At 37.8% G+C, this 18,727-nt stretch overlaps 1 protein-coding gene across 1 annotated transcript in view; it reads left to right on the forward strand.

Moving 5' to 3' along the window:
* Positions 1–18,598, forward strand: part of LOC128663311 (uncharacterized protein HI_0077) — a 265,688-nt gene extending 247,090 nt beyond the window's left edge. The window contains exon 12 of the mRNA XM_053717579.1: positions 18,118–18,598. Within this exon, the coding sequence (XP_053573554.1) occupies positions 18,118–18,249 (132 nt within the window). The 3' untranslated portion in view covers positions 18,250–18,598. The remainder of the gene's footprint in view (positions 1–18,117) is intronic.
* Positions 18,599–18,727: the final 129 nt, after the last annotated feature.

Below are 18,727 nucleotides of genomic sequence, written 5' to 3' on the forward strand. Positions count from 1 at the left end.
AGATGATAGAGATAGAGATGATAGAGATAGAGATAGAGATGATAGAGATAGAGATAGAGATGATAGAGATAGAGATGATAGAGATAGAGATGATAGAGATAGAGATGATAGAGATAGAGATGATAGAGATAGAGATGATAGAGATGATAGAGATAGAGATGATAGAGATAGAGATGATAGAGATAGAGATGATAGAGATAGAGATGATAGAGATAGAGATGATAGAGATAGAGATGATAGAGATGATAGAGATGATAGAGATAGAGATGATAGAGATGATAGAGATAGAGATAGAGATAGAGATGATAGAGATAGAGATGATAGAGATAGAGATGATAGAGATAGAGATGATAGAGATAGAGATGATAGAGATAGAGATAGAGATGATAGAGATAGAGATGATAGAGATAGAGATGATAGAGATAGAGATGATAGAGATAGAGATGATAGAGATAATAGAGATGATAGAGATAGAGATAGAGGAGATAGAGATGATAGAGATAGAGATAGAGGAGATAGAGATGATAGAGATAGAGATAGAGATGATAGAGATAGAGGAGATAGAGATGATAGAGATAGAGATGATAGAGATAGAGATGATAGAGATAGAGATAGAGGAGATAGAGATAGAGGAGATAGAGGAGATAGAGATAGAGGAGATAGAGATAGAGGAGATAGAGATAGAGATAGATAGATAGATAGATATAGATATATATATATATATATATAAGCTAATGTTTATATGCTTGATCTTTTATGCAAATAAAAGTAGCAGATGTCCAAATTGCTTTATGAGCTCAGTCACCGTATGCTTTAAGTAACAACCACCTAGCAAGAAGTGTAAATTTTAGGTTGCATCCTGGGATATGTAGTAAAACTGTATGGGAACTAGGTATATGAAATACATTTCAATAAGATAAGGCATTAGCAGACATTTTATCCTACATACTGATTGTGTCTGCATGAATATTATGTCACAAAATGAGTGTACTTGCCTGAATATTATCTCACTAAACATAACTATGTAGGATGAGTATGTGGCCAATCTAGAGACTGATGCACACACAGAATCTAAACAAATTTCTTCGGATATATTATATTTCTTGACAAATCCTGAAAGCCATAAACCATGACTCCCAAAATATTATTTCTACCTTTTAATATGTTCTAACACCCTTCTCTGGATCCTAAACAAATGTCTTTGTTTTTTAATTCTCCCTTACTTCCAAGTTTGACATACATTTGTCTGCCCGTTATATACACACACATACTAGGTACCTATGACATGTTTTGGTTCCAGATCACCGCAATAAAGCGAATATAGCAATATTGAGTCATGCAAAATTTTTTGCCAGTGCATATAAAAGTTTTATTTACACTATACTGTAGTCTATTAAGTAAGCAATAGCATTATGTTTAACAAAACAATGTACATACCTTAATTAAAAAATACTTTACTGCTTAAAAATGCTAAGCGTCATTAGCCTTCTTTTTGCTGGTGAGATATATATATATATGCACAGATAGACTTGCTTGACACAGGGTTTCCACAAACCTTTAATTTGTAAAAAAAAAAAAAAAAAAAAAAAAAAAGGAGCAATATCTGTGAAGTGCATATATATATATTTATTAATCAGATATTGGGTAATCCTGACATTGCACAAGCGGCTGTGGGGCTGTGGGTAAAGCCCGATGTATGATCATAAATACCCTCAGAGTGCAGAGTCACCGTATCAAACATATATACCATCTTCACTATCTTTTTCTGCTTCCGTCTGGGTGGTTCAATGGAGGCGAAGCCCCCCTTGTAAACCTCATTCCCAAGGTTCACTTGGGATGGATACCAGGGGATCGGCGGGGCACCTTCCTTGAACCCCCAGGCGGAGGCAAAATAGTGTATATGGGGGAATTAGAGTACATCGTGCTTTACCCACAGCCCTTACCCAGATTTCTTACTTTACTCATAACATATGAGAAATAAATCATTATTGTTAGAGTCAAACTGTCTGCTTATTGGCATTTTTAAGAAGAGCTTGAAAATACAATCTGTTTAAAGAGATGTGGATTTAGATAATAAGATAGGACTAACCAATTTGCAAAATGAGCTTACCTAGTGGAGAGTATTGATTAATATGTATAAGGGAGTATAGATATCCAGGTAGTGGAATTGTCCCCATTGAAGTAGTCGAATAAAACAAACACATAACAGTTACTGCACACTGCCTCTTACCAATTGCAGTGCGCTAATAATATTTGCCACCTACAAAGCACCGCTCACACCAAAATAAGGATCCGTTTTATTCATTTTGATGTATTACAGTGCCTCAATAACATTTAGAACAACTAATCAGTGGATATAGGTACCTTTCCGAATATTACAATGATAGAAGTGGAGTCGCATGTTATATCAATCTGAGCGCCTATAGAAAATGTGTTCCTTCCTTTTAGATATCTATTGATATTAAAGTAAAATCATAGAGGATTACACGGTATATGTTTTTTTATTTAACCCCTAAAGGACGGAGGCAACTGTCCATGTACTGAACTTAAACAAAACCTAGAATTTTAGCTATATGTTTTACCTCCCTCACATTAAGTGCACCCTTACTTATATATAGTTTTAGAGAACAAATAGGGCTTTCTTTTGACATCAAATATGTATATATGAACTATAATTTATATGAATAAAATCTAAGTAAGTGTGAGAGACAAAATCTGGCCAAATTTAGTGGTCATATTTTCTTTTGCATTTTTCACACAAACACTGCACTTTCACTGTTTATATAATCATCCTTATATGTTTTACTGCTATAAAACAAATATTTGTTTTCAGTGATGTCCCCCGAATACAACAATACCCCCCCCCCCGCCACCCACATACAGGTTTTATGAGAAAGAGAAGCAATCTGCCAGGATTGAATAAGAGCTCAGTGACTTGTTCCATGGCCCTGTTACCACCTGGCAGATTGCTTCTCTTTCTGTATGTATTTGTATTATGATCCTGGGGAAAACGGACGTGGACTCCTTGCTCAATGTGCCTAGAGGGATATGGCTGCAACTCATTGACTAGGCCGAAATGATCATCTGGTTTGCCATTCCCCTTGTTCAGAGGAGAATTGCTTGGTATTTCGGGCTGGACTGACCATGTTAGGTTGGATCAGACGGATATACTTCAGGAAAAGTTCTCTGTGAAAAGCGCAATTGGGCTTAATGAAGCTACTCACAGGTGGTAACTGGGCCATAGAACAAGCCACTGAGCTGTTGTCATTTTCTGGCAGACTGCTTCTCTTTCTGTTTGTATTTATAACTGTGTACTGTGAATTGTAGCAATCATCTCTCTGCCTCTCGCCTCAGATCACACTGAAGAGAGAGGCAGAGGCAGTGCAAACAGCCAATGATTTGATCATTGGCTTTCACATAGTATCAGTGACTGGTTGTCACTGCAATTCAAGGCGCTGATTGGATCCTGGGGGGGGGGGGGGGTCTGTTGTCGGATCTGACAAGGTAAGTATTAAAGGGACAGTATACACTCATTTTCATATAACTGCATGTAATAGACACTACTATAAAGAATAAGATGCACAGATACTGATATAAAAATCCAGTATAAAACTGTTTAAAAACTTACTTAGAAGCTGTCACTTTGGTTCTGTTGAAAAGGTAGCTGGAAAGCCCACTGCAAGTGGCAAATAAGACACTCCCCCCCCCTCCCCCTTCTTTTGCATATGAAAAGACCCTTTACACAAACAGGAGCAAGCTGGAGTAGGTAGTCGAGCGTATTCACATAAAACTTTGGGGTTTGGTTAGGAGTCTGAAAATCAGAGCAATACTATTTAAAAATAAGCAAAACTATACATTAATTAAAAAAAAAACTTTATGGGCTATATAAATAGATTATCTACAAAACATTTATGCAAAGAAAAAATGAGTGTATAATGTCCCTTTAAGGGAAGCTATGGAAGTCGTTAAAGCACAGCATTTTCAGGACAGCATGGAATGTCCTAACGCCATGCTAACTTATGTAATCATTTTACTGAAAAGATAAGTGTATTATAAATTTATTTAGTTTTTCCATATTAAAATAAAGACAGTAAAACAAAAATAAATATGAACAGAGGTGAATACAAATCCCCTATTTAACCATCCTAATAGGAAATAGGAGAAGGCCCCAGAAAGTAATCCTGCTTGAGAAATCCCCTGTGATATGAGAAGTGTAAAATTTCATTACATTTTGTATTTAAATCCTGCTAATACTTTTTATATCCCTTGGTTAAAGTCATCTATACACTCACTGAATTTAAAGAATTAACCTTATATTACTCACAAATTTCTAAAAAAAATACCCAAAAGTGGCAACAAATCGACTTGGTTCCACATTTACCGTCTCTAAATAAATGTATTAAAATATATCCTCTAATTAAAAAAAAAATGTGTAAAACTTATTTTTTTGCCAAGTTTCACCATCTCATACTAATGCAGAAAATTCCAGCTTAAAGGGACTTAAAATTCAAAATGTTTCATTCATGATTCAGATAGAGAATACATTTTTAAAAAAGGTTTCCAATTTACTTCTATTATGAAATTTGTGTCACTCATGTTATTCTTTGTTGATGAGATACCTAGATAAGTAGCGTGCACATGTCTGAAGCACTACATGACAGGTAATAATGCTGCCATCTAGTGCTCTAGCTAATATATAACATTGTTGCAAAACTGCCGCTATATAGTGCTGGAGACACGTGCACACTCCTGAACTTACTTTTTGCTTTTCAAAAAATAATAGCAAGAAAACAACAAACATTTGGTAAAATAGAAGTAATTTGGAAAGTTGTTTTAAATTGTTTGTTCTATCTGAATCATGAAAGAAAAATGTTGGGTTTTATTTCCCTTTAAGTGACAATGTGTACACTCTCTTTGAAAGACAAACAAAAAACAATTAACAAAACCATAAAATACTTGCATCAATAAATCATAATATAAATGTTTCAAACAAATTCTCAAATTTATTAGAATAAAACAAGCCCCGACACAAACATCTTTCACCTACAAGGGGACACCACCTTTCATTGGAAAGAAGATAATGCTCTGTAATAGTCTCAATCCACTTTTTTTTTTTTTTTAAGTGGAAGAGGTCTAGGCCAAAATAAACTTTCATGATTCAGAAAGAGCATGTAATTTTAAACAATTTTCCAATTTACTTTTATCACCAATTTTGCTTTGTTCTCTTGGTATTCTTAGTTGAAAGCTTAACCTAGGAGGTTCATATGCTAATTTCTTAGACCTTGAAGGCCACCTCTTTTCAGAATGCATTTTAACAGTTTTTCACCACTAGAGGGTGTTAGTTCACGTATTTCATATAGATAACACTGTGCTTGTGCACGTGAAGTTATCTGGGAGCAGACACTGATTGGCTAAACTGCAAGTCTGTCAAAAGAACTGAAATAAAGGGGCAGTTTGCAGAGGCTTAGATACAAGATAATCACAGAGGTTAAAAGTATATTATTATAACTGTGTTGGTTATGCAAAACTGGGGAATGGGTAATAAAGGGATTATCTATCTTTTAAAACAAAAATTCTGGTGTAGACTGTCCCTTTAAGCTCCTATACAAATCAGCAAGAAGCAAAATAAAAAGAAAGAAAGAACAAACTGTGTTAAAGGGACACTGAACCCAATTTTTTTCTTCCATGATTCAGATAGAGCATGCAATTTTAAGCAACTTTCTAATTTACTCCTATTATCAAATTTTCTTCATTCTCTTGGTATCTTTATTTGAAAAGCAAGAATGTAAGTTTAGATGCCGGCCCATTTTGGTGAACAGCCTAGGTTGTTCTTGCTGATTGGTGGATAAATTCACTAATCAATAAACAAGTGCTGTCCAGGCTACTCAACCAAAAAGTGGCTGGCTTCTTAGCTTAGATGCCTACTTTTTCAAATAAAGATAGCAAGAGAACGAAGAAAAATTGATAATAGGAGTAAATTAGAAAGCTGCTTAAAATGGCATGTTCTATCTGAATCACGAAAGAAAAAAATTAGGTTCAGTGTCCCTTTAAGTGGTTGTCCTCACTGAGTGAGAATAACCCTGTCGTCATGCTTCCTGCACTATATAGGTAAAAGACACCTGAAAGTACAAACAGAAAATGCTGTAACGTACAAGTAGGTCATTACTGAGCTATTTGTTGCATACATCTATGGTTTACCCATGCAAAGGGGTTAAACACAAAGTCAGCTAAAGGGCAGTAATTCACTTCTGTGAGCTAGCTGAACACATCATGTGAACAAATTACATGACAGGCATGTATGTGTAGCCACCAATTACCAGCTAGCCAAAGTGCATTTTATGATGAATTAAAGAACCATAAAATCAGTAGAATTGCTTTACCAACAAGTGCATAACAACAAGACAATGCAATAAGCACTCTGAATTTTAATTAAAGCAGTAATTTTTTTTCTTACACATTTTCAAAATGTACTTCAATTTGTCAGCCCCTGTATCATGCGACAGCCTTCAGCCAATTACAGACTCATATACGAACTCTCGCACATGCTCAGTAGCAGCTAGCAGGGACGGACTGGGAAATCAGACCGGACCTGGAAATGTTTGAAGATCAGCCCCAGCACCCCCCGGCCCCACTTTCCAGTGCCGGATTGGCCCAGCAGGATACCAGGACTTTTCCGGTGGGACATCTCAGGCCACAGCCTTGGTCAGGGAGACCACGAAGCAAGCCTTGTGCGCATGCGTAGCGCATTTCTTTAGGCAGCCCCTTTTATGCCACAATATGCCCCCACACCCACGTGAGGGGCGGGGCAGCCTTGAAAAGTCCCAGTACCCCTGCAGTCCAATCCGGCACTGGTAGCTGGTGCAGAAAGCGTGCAAATAAAAAAAGTACATTTGAAATGCTCAAAAATGCCTGCTCTATCTGAATCATGCCCAAACAAATTAAAATATGTAATGTTTGCAGCATTGTTTTAGCTCTTAAATTATAACTTTGCTTACAAAGGATTATGAAAGTCTTCCAAAAACTAATGCCACAGAATGCTTACCAAATGTAACTCCTTCACTTGACTGCTCTCTACTTTGTTTCAGACACTGAGGTAAATTTCTCAGAACAGAAATGAGCTGAAAGAAAATAAAAATTAAAATCACAATTATCAGCAGGTAATAAAAATTGGATGTATCTAATCTACTCATCAAACCCACAGAATCTAACGGTTTAACTAGTTTTCATAACTACACAACACCACGATATGAATGTTTTTACACAGGAAATCAAAAACCCTACACCTGTTTAAATAAAAAATAAAAATTGGGCACCAGGTCTCCATGAGAACATAGAATTGTAACCCAGTGAATTCCCCTGGTCCGTCTACTTCTTTAGCAATTTTTCTACTGACCCCCTCACCTTGGCTGGCCCAAAACAACCTGCTTTTTTTTTTTTTCTTCATTAAAAAGTGAAAGTAAATCCTAATGTTTTACAAATGCTATGATTTACTATTGAAACAAATAAAGGGCACTTTAATTCATGAAGTATAAGATACTTCATGTAGAAAGCTCCTTTAAATTTGATTCAATCGATCGCCGTTTTTAGCTGCTACAGCATCCCACGGCTAAAAAAAAAATTTGGCTAAGAGGTGACGTTTTCACCTCTTAGCTAATAGCCGTGCGGTAAATCCGGCTCCCATGGGTGCCAAGCCGGATTTACCGCACGGCTATTGGCTAAGAGGTGAAAACGTCACCTCTTAGCCAAAAAAAAATTAAGCCGTGGGCTGCTGTAGGAGCTAAGAGCGGCAATCGATTGAATCAAATAAAGGAGCTTTCTACATGAAGTATCTTATACTTCATGAATGAAAGTCCCCTTTATTTGTTTCAATAGTAAACCCTAGCGTTTGTAAAACGCTAGGATTCACTTTAAAAAGGCCAATGCTGTCAGCAGATCCAATTAGGTTTTGCTACAGAAAATCCCAAGCGGAGGGCGCCCTTGAATGTGGCTTGCATCCCAAACAGGTTAAGAGAGAATGTGATGGAGGAAATGTCCACAGCATAAGAGTAAGTGGAGGAGGATTTGGAGAACACAGTTGTTAACCACATGCACAGTTATTGTTTGTGTGTCCCTGAAATGTAAGTTATATCCCTGTCATTTGCATACTACATGTTGCCAAGGGTTTAATTAAGATGCCTGTCATAAATGTCTTTAGGGGCAGCCAAAAAGTTTAAACGTAATTGTGTATGGATGTGTGTACCTGGCTACTTGACTCCAATTAAATTAGCTGTGCCATGATTTCTGCTATAATTATAATTCTGGATATAGTAAATGCCGTTTTAAAGAGGAGCCAATCACTTGTCCTTCTGGAAATATAACATCTATAAATGTCTCTCACAAGGAACTGGCTAAAATTCCCATAAGCCCTCTCCAGTCTTTTTATAACGTCACCAGTTCCAATGCTATTCTGTTCTAAAGAATGGAGAGAGAAGTGAGCATTACTGAATGACTCCCTAGAATAACATAGGAACTTGGGGATTTTAGTACATTGTGCCCAATGTTTGCTATTGATAATCTTGCTTATAAAACAAAGTTAATGGCTAGTTTCGTCTATTGCATTGCTAAATTGTTGAGAACAACTGTTTATTTACACAGGGTCACCGAGTCAAAGGCTTATTTACCCTTTACCATTTCAGCCCCGTGTTTAGAAAGTACAGCTTCTAGCTCCTTAGCAGTGCACATGGGTGGAACAGGGAATGTCTCCTGCATCAGAACTGGACCCACGTCAAACCTACAGGAAACATTATTTATATGTTAACATTTTCAGTAGAGACAACGCACTTCATTTAACAGCTGAATTTTTTTATTTTCTACAATATTAAAAAATAAATAAAAAAAGTAAACATATACTTAGGTCTTTTTGGCATGAGAACAGCTTTTCAATCTGTGTGTTCAAAGACTCCAAGACCAACTAGCATGCATCAGGGTTAAAGTGAAGGTCAAGTTACAAGCACAGCCTCACGGCATTGCATAGACTTATCAAAACGAGCAGGAGTTTAAGTCATGATTTATTTTAAATCTATTTATTTTCACCTTTAAACTGCTCCGCCGATAAGCGCAGCACTCCCGCCCGCCATCTTATCTAATTGATTGACAGATGACGTATCCTAAACCAACTAATCGTTGTTTACCCCCCCGGGGCATTCAGCCCCTTTGCGTAAACTTCACAGGAAACAAGGATTAGTTGGTTTAGGATACGTCATCTGTCAATTAGACAAGATGGCGGGCAGTAGTGCTGCGCTTATCGGTGGAGCAGTTTAAAGCTAAAAATAAAAGAAAATAAATAGATTTAAAAAAAATCATGACAAACTTCTGCTCGTTTTGATAAGTCTATGCAATGCCGTGAGGCTGTGCTTGTAACTAAACCTTCACTTTAAGATATAGATGTTTGTGTTTTTATACTTTACACTTTGGTGTATCAAATTATTGTATGTCAATAGTTGACACATACATTAAAAAAACAAAAAAACATCTTTAACCCCTTAGTGACCAGACCACTTTTCAATTTGTTGACCATCTGGGACCAAGGCTATTTTTGCATTTCTGCAATGTTTGTGTTTAACTGTTATTTTCCTCTTACTCATTTACTGTACCCACACATATTATATACCGTTTTTCTCGCCATTAAATGGACTTTCTAAAGATACCATTATTTTCATCATATCTTATAATTTACTATAAAAAAATTATAAAATATTAGGAAAAAATGAAAAAAAAACACACTTTTTCTAACTTTGAGCCCCAAAATCTCTAACACATCTACAACCACCATAAAATACCAATGCTAAACAGTTTCTAAATTTTGTCTTGAGTTTAGAAATACCCAATGTTTACATGTTCTTTGCTTTTTTTGCAAGTTATAGGGCAATAAGTACAAGTAGCACTTTGCTATTTCAAAACCATGTTTTTTCAAAATTGGCGATAGTTACATTGTAACACCAATATCTGTCAGGAATCCCTGAATAACCCTTCAAATGTATATATTTTTTAAAAGAAGACAACCTAAGGTATTACACTTGGGGTATTTTGACTTTTTTCATGCAACCATTTTACCACCAATCTATGCCAAAGTTTGGGGGGAAAAACAAATAATTAGATTTTTTGACAAATAGCAATTTAAGAATACATTTACTGATAAAATGGTAAGGGTTACTGCCAAATAACACCCTAATATGTCTTCAGTAGCATCTCCTGGGTACAGTGATACCACCCATGTATAGGTGTGTCGGGTTCTCTGTGGGCTAAAAGCCCTTATTTTTAGAGAGCGCATTCCAGTTTTTCAACTTGGAATTTTCACATCGGTCATCATGAACCCATGTCCTATTTGGGACATTTCTGAAGCTGGCCAATGGAATTTACCCCCATCAAACCATATATTTTTGAAAAGTAGACACCCTAGGGTATTTCAAATGCTGGTATTTTAACACTTTCCATGCACTAATTCAACCAATTCAACCACTAGTCTTTGTCAAACTTTAGGGTAGTTATTTTTTTGTGTCATTTTTCACACACATTGTATTTTATGCATGGATTTTCAGTTCCTGTTATGTGTTACTGCCAAAAAACACCTCAATATGTGTTCAACAACATCTCCTGAGTACAGTGATACCACCTATGTATAGGTGTGTCGGGTTCTCTGGGGGCTAAATGGCCTTATTTTTAGGTAGCGCATTCAAGTTTTTCAACTTGGAATTTTCACATCGGTCATCATGCACCCATGTCCTATTTGGGACATTTCTGAAGCTGGCCAATGGAATTTACCCCCATCAAACCATATATTTTTGAAAAGTAGACACCCTAGGGTATTTCAAATGCTGGTATTTTAACACTTTCCATGCACTAATTCAACCACTAGTCTTTGTCAAACTTTTGGGTAGTCTCTGGGGGCTAAATGGCCTTATTTTTTAGGTAGTGCATTCCAGTTTTTCAACTTGGAATTTTCACATTGGTCATCATGCACCCATGTCCTATTTGGGACATTTCTGAAGCTGGCCAATGGAGTTTACCCCCATCAAACCATATATTTTTGAAAAGTAGACACCCTAGGGTATTTCAAATGCTGGTATTTTAACACTTTCCATGCACTAATTCAACCACTAGTCTTTGTCAAACTTTTGGGTAGTCATTTTTTTGTGTTATTTTTCACACACATTGTACTTTAGGCATGTATTTTCAGTTCCTGTTATGTGTTACTGCCAAAAACCACCTCAATATGTGTTCAACAACATCTCCTGAGTACAGTGATACCACCTATGTATAGGTGTGTCGGGTTCTCTGGGGGCTAAATGTTCTTATTTTTAGGTAGCGCATTCCAGTTTTTCAACTTGGAATTTTCACATCGGTCATCATGCACCCATGTCCTATTTGGGACATTTCTGAAGCTGGCCAATGGAATTTACCCCCATCAAACCATATATTTTTGAAAAGTAGACACCCTAGGGTATTTCAAATGCTGGTATTTTAACACTTTCCATGCACTAATTCAACCACTAGTCTTTGTCAAACTTTTAGGTAGTAATTTTTTTGTGTTATTTTTCACACACATTGTACTTTAGGCATGTATTTTCAGTTCCTGTTATGTGTTACTGCCAAAAACCACCTCAATATGTGTTCAACAACATCTCCCGAGTACAGTGATACCACCTATGTATAGGTGTGTCGGGTTCTCTGGGGGCTAAATGGCCTTATTTTTAGGTAGCGCATTCCAGTTTTTCAACTTGGAATTTTCACATCGGTCATCATGCACCCATGTCCTATTTGGGACATTTCTGAAGCTGGCCAATGGAATTTACCCCCATCAAACCATATATTTTTGAAAAGTAGACACCCTAGGGTTTTTCAAATGCTGATATTTTAACACTTTCCATGCACTAATTCAACCACCAGTCTTTGTCAAACTTTTGGGTAGTCATTTTTTTGTGTTATTTTTCACACACATTGTACTTTAGGCATGGATTTTCAGTTCCTGTTATGTGTTACTGCCAAAAAACACCTCAATATGTGTTCAACAACCTCTCCTGAGTACAGTGATACCACCCATGTATAGGTGTGTTGGGTTCTCTGGGGGCTAAAAGGCCTTATTTTTAGGAAGCCCATTCCATTTTTTCCACTTTGAATTTTCACATCCCATGCACCCATGTCCTATTTAAGACATTTCTGAAGCCGGCCAATGTAATTTACCTCAATCAAACTATATATTTTTGAAAAGTAGACTTCCTAGGGTATTTCAAATGCAGGTATTTTAACACTTCCCATGCACTAATTTAACCACTAGTCTTTGTCAAACTATTGGGCATTCATATTTTTGTGTTATTGTTCACATACATTGTACTTTAGACATGGATTCACAGCTCCTGTTATGTGTTACTACCAAAGAAGACACCAATATATGGTCACCAACATCTCCTGAGTTCAGTGATACCACCATAGGTTTGGTGGCTTGTTTGGGGGGTGCAATGCCAAATGTCTGACATGCGTTTGTGATTTTTTTTCACATTTAACATATTTTCTTTGCCTATCGTCTTTTTGGGGGGTCTTTTAACATACCCCAATTTATTTGTTTTCCATGAATGTGCATATATTTGAAAAGTTGACACCCCAAGGTATTGTATATGGTGTGCTTTGATGCCTTTGAAGCAACCGTTTTAGCCCAAAAAATTGGAGAAAGTGTATGGTGGTAATTTTTCAATTTTCATTTTTACAGACACATTGCTTTTTGACTATGATTTAGGAGAGACTGTTGTAAGTTATTACAAAAACATACTTCAGGTTGTTTTTTGCAAGGCACCCTGAGAACACCTATGTCCCCCATGCATAGGTTTGACAGGGGTTTTGGTTAAAAAAAAAAAACAGGCCCAATTTTAGAAAAAAATAGAGTAGTGAAATGTAAAAATCTGGCACAGTAAAAAGTAAAAAAAAAAAAAAACCCATCTAACAGTAAACATAACCAAAAAAAAAAATATATATATATATATTATATATATTATATATATATATATATATATATATATATATATAAAAAACACCAAATGTATTTTTTTTTTTTTTAAATTGACCATTGTATGGTACCGCTTGAAGCAGTCCCCAATGCAGAGTGCAGGCTGTCCAGGGCAATCAGGACAGTGATATATGGTGTCCCTTCTCTTCCCCCTCTTGGTACAGACTCTGCATTTTTTTTGTGGTTTCTGCTTTGCGGCAGTAGGGGGGGATTTTAAAAATAAAATGAGTAGCCCCAACTCTGCTCTCTCCCATCACCGCCCGGGGAGCAGGTGCATCATGGTACAAAATCCCAGTAATAATCTGGAGCTGAAACTGTAAAAAAGTTTTTTTTAACTCTGGGGTTTGCTTTTTTGAACAACAAAAAAGCGTTGTGGGTTGCAATCTGCATTAGGTAAATTGCAACCTTTTTGTACCAGGCCCTTGTCTTCCGCATAATTAGGTAGGGCTGCAGCAGCTGATCAGCCAGATCAACCCCACCCATATGCCGGTTATAAGACTTGATGCACACTGGCTTCCTTATGATCTCAGCTCTGCCACGTACAGAAACCGCCACCGTCCTCTCTGTGTGGATGGTGGTAAGAAGGTATACATCCTTCTTGTCTCTGTACTTAAGTGCCAACAGCTCCTCTTGGCGCAGAGCTGAGGTCTCCCCCCTTCGTAGCCGGGTGCGTACAAGTTGTCCTGGGAAACCTGCGCGGTTCTTTTTAATTGTACCGCAAGCTACTGTATCAAAGCAATACAGTAGCTTGAACAAAAGGACACTTGTATAAAAATTGTCTAAGTACAAGTGATACCCTTTGTTCATTAGGGGTAATATCAGGTCCCAGACAATCTTGCCAGTGGTTCCCATATGTTCTGGGCAACCTGGAGGGTCAAGGTGGCTATCCTTTCCCTCATACACCCGGAAGGCCTGAGTATACCCAGTCTCGCTGTCACAGAGCTTATACACCTTTACCCCATATCTGGAGCGTTTGGAAGGAATATACTGCTTGAATCCCAGCCTTCCCTTATACTTCATTAGGGATTCATCAACGCATATATTCCTTCCAGGTGTATAAGCCTCTGCAAACCTGGCAGAAAAGTGGGTTATCAGGGGGCGGATTTTATACAGCCTGTCAAATTGGGGATGCTCCCTAGGGGGGCACAGGCTGTTGTCGCTGAAGTGCATGAAATGCAGAATCATTTCATACCTCTTCCTCGACATAGTCTGGGAGAAAATGGGGGTAGAGCAGATGGGGCTAGTACTCCAGTAGGAGCGAATGGAGGGTTTCTTTATGATGCCCATCAGCATAGTCAATGCCCAGAATTTTTTGAATTCTGGCACATTGATGGGGGCCCATTGCTGCTTTGCCAAATATGTTCCAGGCTTTGCAGCACGGAACTGATGGGCATATAAATTAGTTTGGGCGACAATGTTCCCCAATATATCATCGCCCAGAAACACTTCCAGAAACTGCTGGGGGCTAAAACCTGCCACATCTATATTTATGCCAGCATTTGCTGTGAAGGGTGGGATATCTGGCCTCTGGAGATGAGGCGTTACCCACTCTTCAGCAGCAATGGCAGCAACACCCCTCCTTCTGGCAGGGGGGCTAGCAGGGGGGCTGGCAGCCACAGATACATCACTATCAGTTGAGACTGCATCTAGTGATGTATCTAAGCACATGGCAGGGTCAAAATTGGGGTCTGAGTCAGAAATAGAGGCATCTGACTCTGACGCAAGGATGGCATACGCCTCCTCAGCACTATATCTTTTCTGTGACATTTTTGTATCTGTCACAGAAAACAATTACTAAAAAAAATTAAATTAACTAAATTAATTAACTAAATTAACTAGCAAAAAAGTACAGCTATGCTACTGCCAGTGATTTATAGCGATCACTGGCAAGCTAGGGGTTAATGGCTCTGAAAATTAAATTAAATTAACTAAATGTTTCTGAAAAGAGCCTTTGGGTTTTTAAAAAATTACAACAACAAAATTAACCCCTAAAAAAATGCACAGACAGCAAAAAAGTACAGCTATGCAACTGCCAGTGATTTATAGAGATCACTGGCAAGCTAGGGGTTAATGGCTCTGAAAATTAAATTAACTAAATTAATTAACTAGCAAAAAAGTACAGCTATGCTACTGCCAGTGATTTATAGCGATCACTGGCAAGCTAGGGGTTAATGGCTCTGAAAATTAAATTAACTAAATGTTTCTGAAAAGAGCCTTTGGGTTTTTAAAAAATTACAACAAAATTAACCCCTAAAAAAATGCACAGACAGCAAAAAAGTACAGCTATGCAACTGCCAGTGATTTATAGCGATCACTGGCAAGCTAGGGGTTAATGGCTCTGAAAATTAAATTAACTAAATGTTTCTGAAAAGAGCTTTTGGGTTTTTAAAAAATTACAACAAAATTAACCCCTAAAAAAATGCACAGACAGCAAAATGCAGCAAAAAAAAAAGTGCACCTATGCTACTGCCAGTGATATATAGTGATCACTGGCAAGCTAGGGGTTAATGGCTCTGAAAAGAGCCTTTGGTTCTATATTTTTTAACAAATAAAAGAAATAAATCTCTCTCTCTGCTAAATACAGGTCTCTCTCTCTCTCTCCAACAAAATGGCAAGTGAGGAGAGGGAGATCCACACTGATCAGTGTCAATATTTACAAATATTGACATGATCAGACAAATGGGGTATTTTATTATTATTATTTTTTTTAGGGTGGGAGGCTCAGATTGGGTGACCCTAGCTTGCCCCTATGATGATGCAGACTAGGGACACCCCCAGAGGCCCCATGATGCACTGGGCATCGCCATCTTGGATGCCTAGTGAAGGGGGAGGGGGGGGCTATTTGGGCTTTTTTTTTTTATTTTATCCGTTTTTTTATTTTTATTTTTTATTTATTATTTAATAACCAACTAAGTGCCTCGACCCACCGAGGCACTTAGCACACAAGCAGAGCATCGGAAGCGTGTCCGATCGCTTCAGATGCTCTGAAACACTGCCGGGCTCCACGTGGAGCGAAACCGGAAGTGATCACTCGTGGGGGAGTGATCAATCCGGTCCCGGCACTCGGGAACAGTATTGCAGGATGCCTAGACCTCAAGGCAAGCCTGCAATACTGTTAGAGCAGTTGGAAGCGATTTCGATCGCTTCCAGTGCTCTGTTAAACAGACGACGTATGCCATACGTCCTCGGTCGTTAAGTGCTTTTTTTTTTGAGGACGTATGGCATACGTCGTCGGTCGTTAAGGGGTTAATAAAAAATAATGGCAAAAAGTGTTTCAATAATTAAAAGGTTATTTATAATAAGGTTTTAAGGGAATGATAAAACATAAATGTTCTTAAAAAAAAATAGTGATACAGAATTAAGGTCCATTAAAAACTCAAAATAGCTTTATTGTTTTCTTGTAATTCACCTCAATAAAAACTGCATATCTGTCATAAGATGGTGACTACTCTAATCCACTACGAGGAGGCAAAAGCACCCAACATACAAAGCTTTTAATCCATAATTCCTCAGTCAATTGTTTTTTTGCATTTAGCAAGGAGTGAGGTAAATTTTGATATACTGGTCTTCATTAAGTTTGGTAGGGTTTCTTTATCCAATTTTAGACCCATTTCCTCCTCAGAGAACATAGAAAGAGGCCAGATAGTGATTGTATCAATGCGGAGATGCCACCAGTCTCACGTAAAATTTAGGCATGCCTGCCAATCCCCTGATCTACAGTGTGCCGCTCCTTGTTACAACTCACAGATCCTTGACACGGATGGATCTTCTGCAGCCAAGATGAGCTTGGTAGATGATGGCGCTGTTAGGTACCATGCACCGTCATAACCAACATGTTTCACATAGCATGGGGATATAGCTACAGGCTATTAGTATGACCATGTACAGTAGCTTCACATAGCATGGGGACATAGCCATATACACTTTGTACAGTTTTGGGCACTTTACACAAAAATTAATGTAGTGTCTCTTAATGTACCACTTTCAGCTTTATGACACACTAGAGCTCCAGTACTCCTCAGCAGCAGGCTCTCAGATCAGGAGTTTGAGCCTTTTAGGAATATATTTTTTCCTTATTATGCTATTTTCTGGACTTTCCTTCTCCTCACTGAGGGGTGATCATCTTGCTGACACAGCAGAATTTCTCCCGGACATTAGGAGTGGTAAGCATCCATTATTTGCAGAGCTTGGCTAAATTTATATAATTTTAAACCTTTAATTTCTTTAATGTAGAATTTTAAATATTTTCTTTATATTTAAAAAGGGACATTCTACTCCATAATATTTGTTTAAAAAGTTATATAATCCCTTTTTACCCATTCCCCTGTTTTGCATAAACAACATGGTTACATTAATATACTTTTTACCTCTGTGATTGACTTGTATCTAAAGCATCTAATTTATATGTAAATTCTTTTTTTTTTTTTTTAGCACTAAAAACTCAAGGGGCGTGGCTGGTCGTGCGCGTGAAGAAGGCATGATCAGCGGGAGCACCCGTGATGGGGGCGTGGCCGAGGCCGAGAGATAGCGACAAAGAGGAAGGAGAAAGAGGAAAAGAGGGAGGATAGAGAGCGAGAGAGGGGGGAGAGCAAAAAAGGGGGTGAAGAGAGAGCGAGCAAAAGAGGGAGAGAGCAAAAAAAGGGGGTGAGGAGAGAGCGAGCAAAAGAGGGAGAGAGCAAAAAAGGGGGTGAGGAGAGAGCGAGCAAAAAGAGGATGGGGGGAGAACGAGCAAAAAGACAGGGGGGGGGGGGAGAGGTGAGACCGCTGTACTGCAAAAAATGGCCAGTGTACATGGGCTTTAGGACTAGTATGTTTTCAAGAGGTATATTCCTGGAAAAACAGTAAATTGCATTAACAAAATTACAGTTTTAAACTTATTTTTAACAGTTAGCATGGAGATATTTACTTGAGTTGATGGTATATGCTATGCATATATTACTTTTACATTTAAATTACTCAGAGTACATTAACTTGTGTTTTTTGTTTCATAGTCTTTATAAGAATAATCAGTATCAAGCCATACTATACCTCTTTGGTCTTATCTGCATTATTGTAACACCAGTGTTCTCATCCCCATTCAGCACTGTGTGGATGATAGGAGCAGGGCCTCGCCATCTTGGGAGGCAGCTGGGATGTACATTCAAGATGCCACTGAAACAGATAACAGGGTTCAGAACCAAGAAACAGCACATGGACTATTATGCTTGCATTGAACTCCAGAGAAAACCTACTATCGGAATTTTAAGATGAGGTCTTCACTCAGGAGTCTCCCAAATGATGCCACAACACCAACATCAAACTGGTCACGATCGCCTATGTGGGGCCATTCATGAACTTGAATCCCATGTTCTACTGCATAATTTTTCACAGGTAGACCTTTTGGCAAGGAAGACGGTAGAGTGACAACCTCCAACCTTCCAACCACTGGCTCCTGGGTACCTCTTAAATTAAAAAAATACATAAATTACATTTTACAGACAATTAACTTTGGGGTACAGCATATCCTATGTTATAATTAAACAGTTCAACAAGGGAAAAAATAGACAATTCTTTAACCTATTATATCACAGAAGTTATGTATTGTGTTGCAACTTGGGGATAAAAGGGGTTAAAAAAAGAAATCCAGTAAACAGAACAAATATTCAATGTGAGGGGAAACAATAATAGTCTCTATAGTGTTGCCGTCACATG

This window comes from Bombina bombina, chromosome 6 (assembly GCF_027579735.1).
Source record: "Bombina bombina isolate aBomBom1 chromosome 6, aBomBom1.pri, whole genome shotgun sequence".
Classification (NCBI taxonomy): Eukaryota; Metazoa; Chordata; class Amphibia; order Anura; family Bombinatoridae; genus Bombina; species Bombina bombina.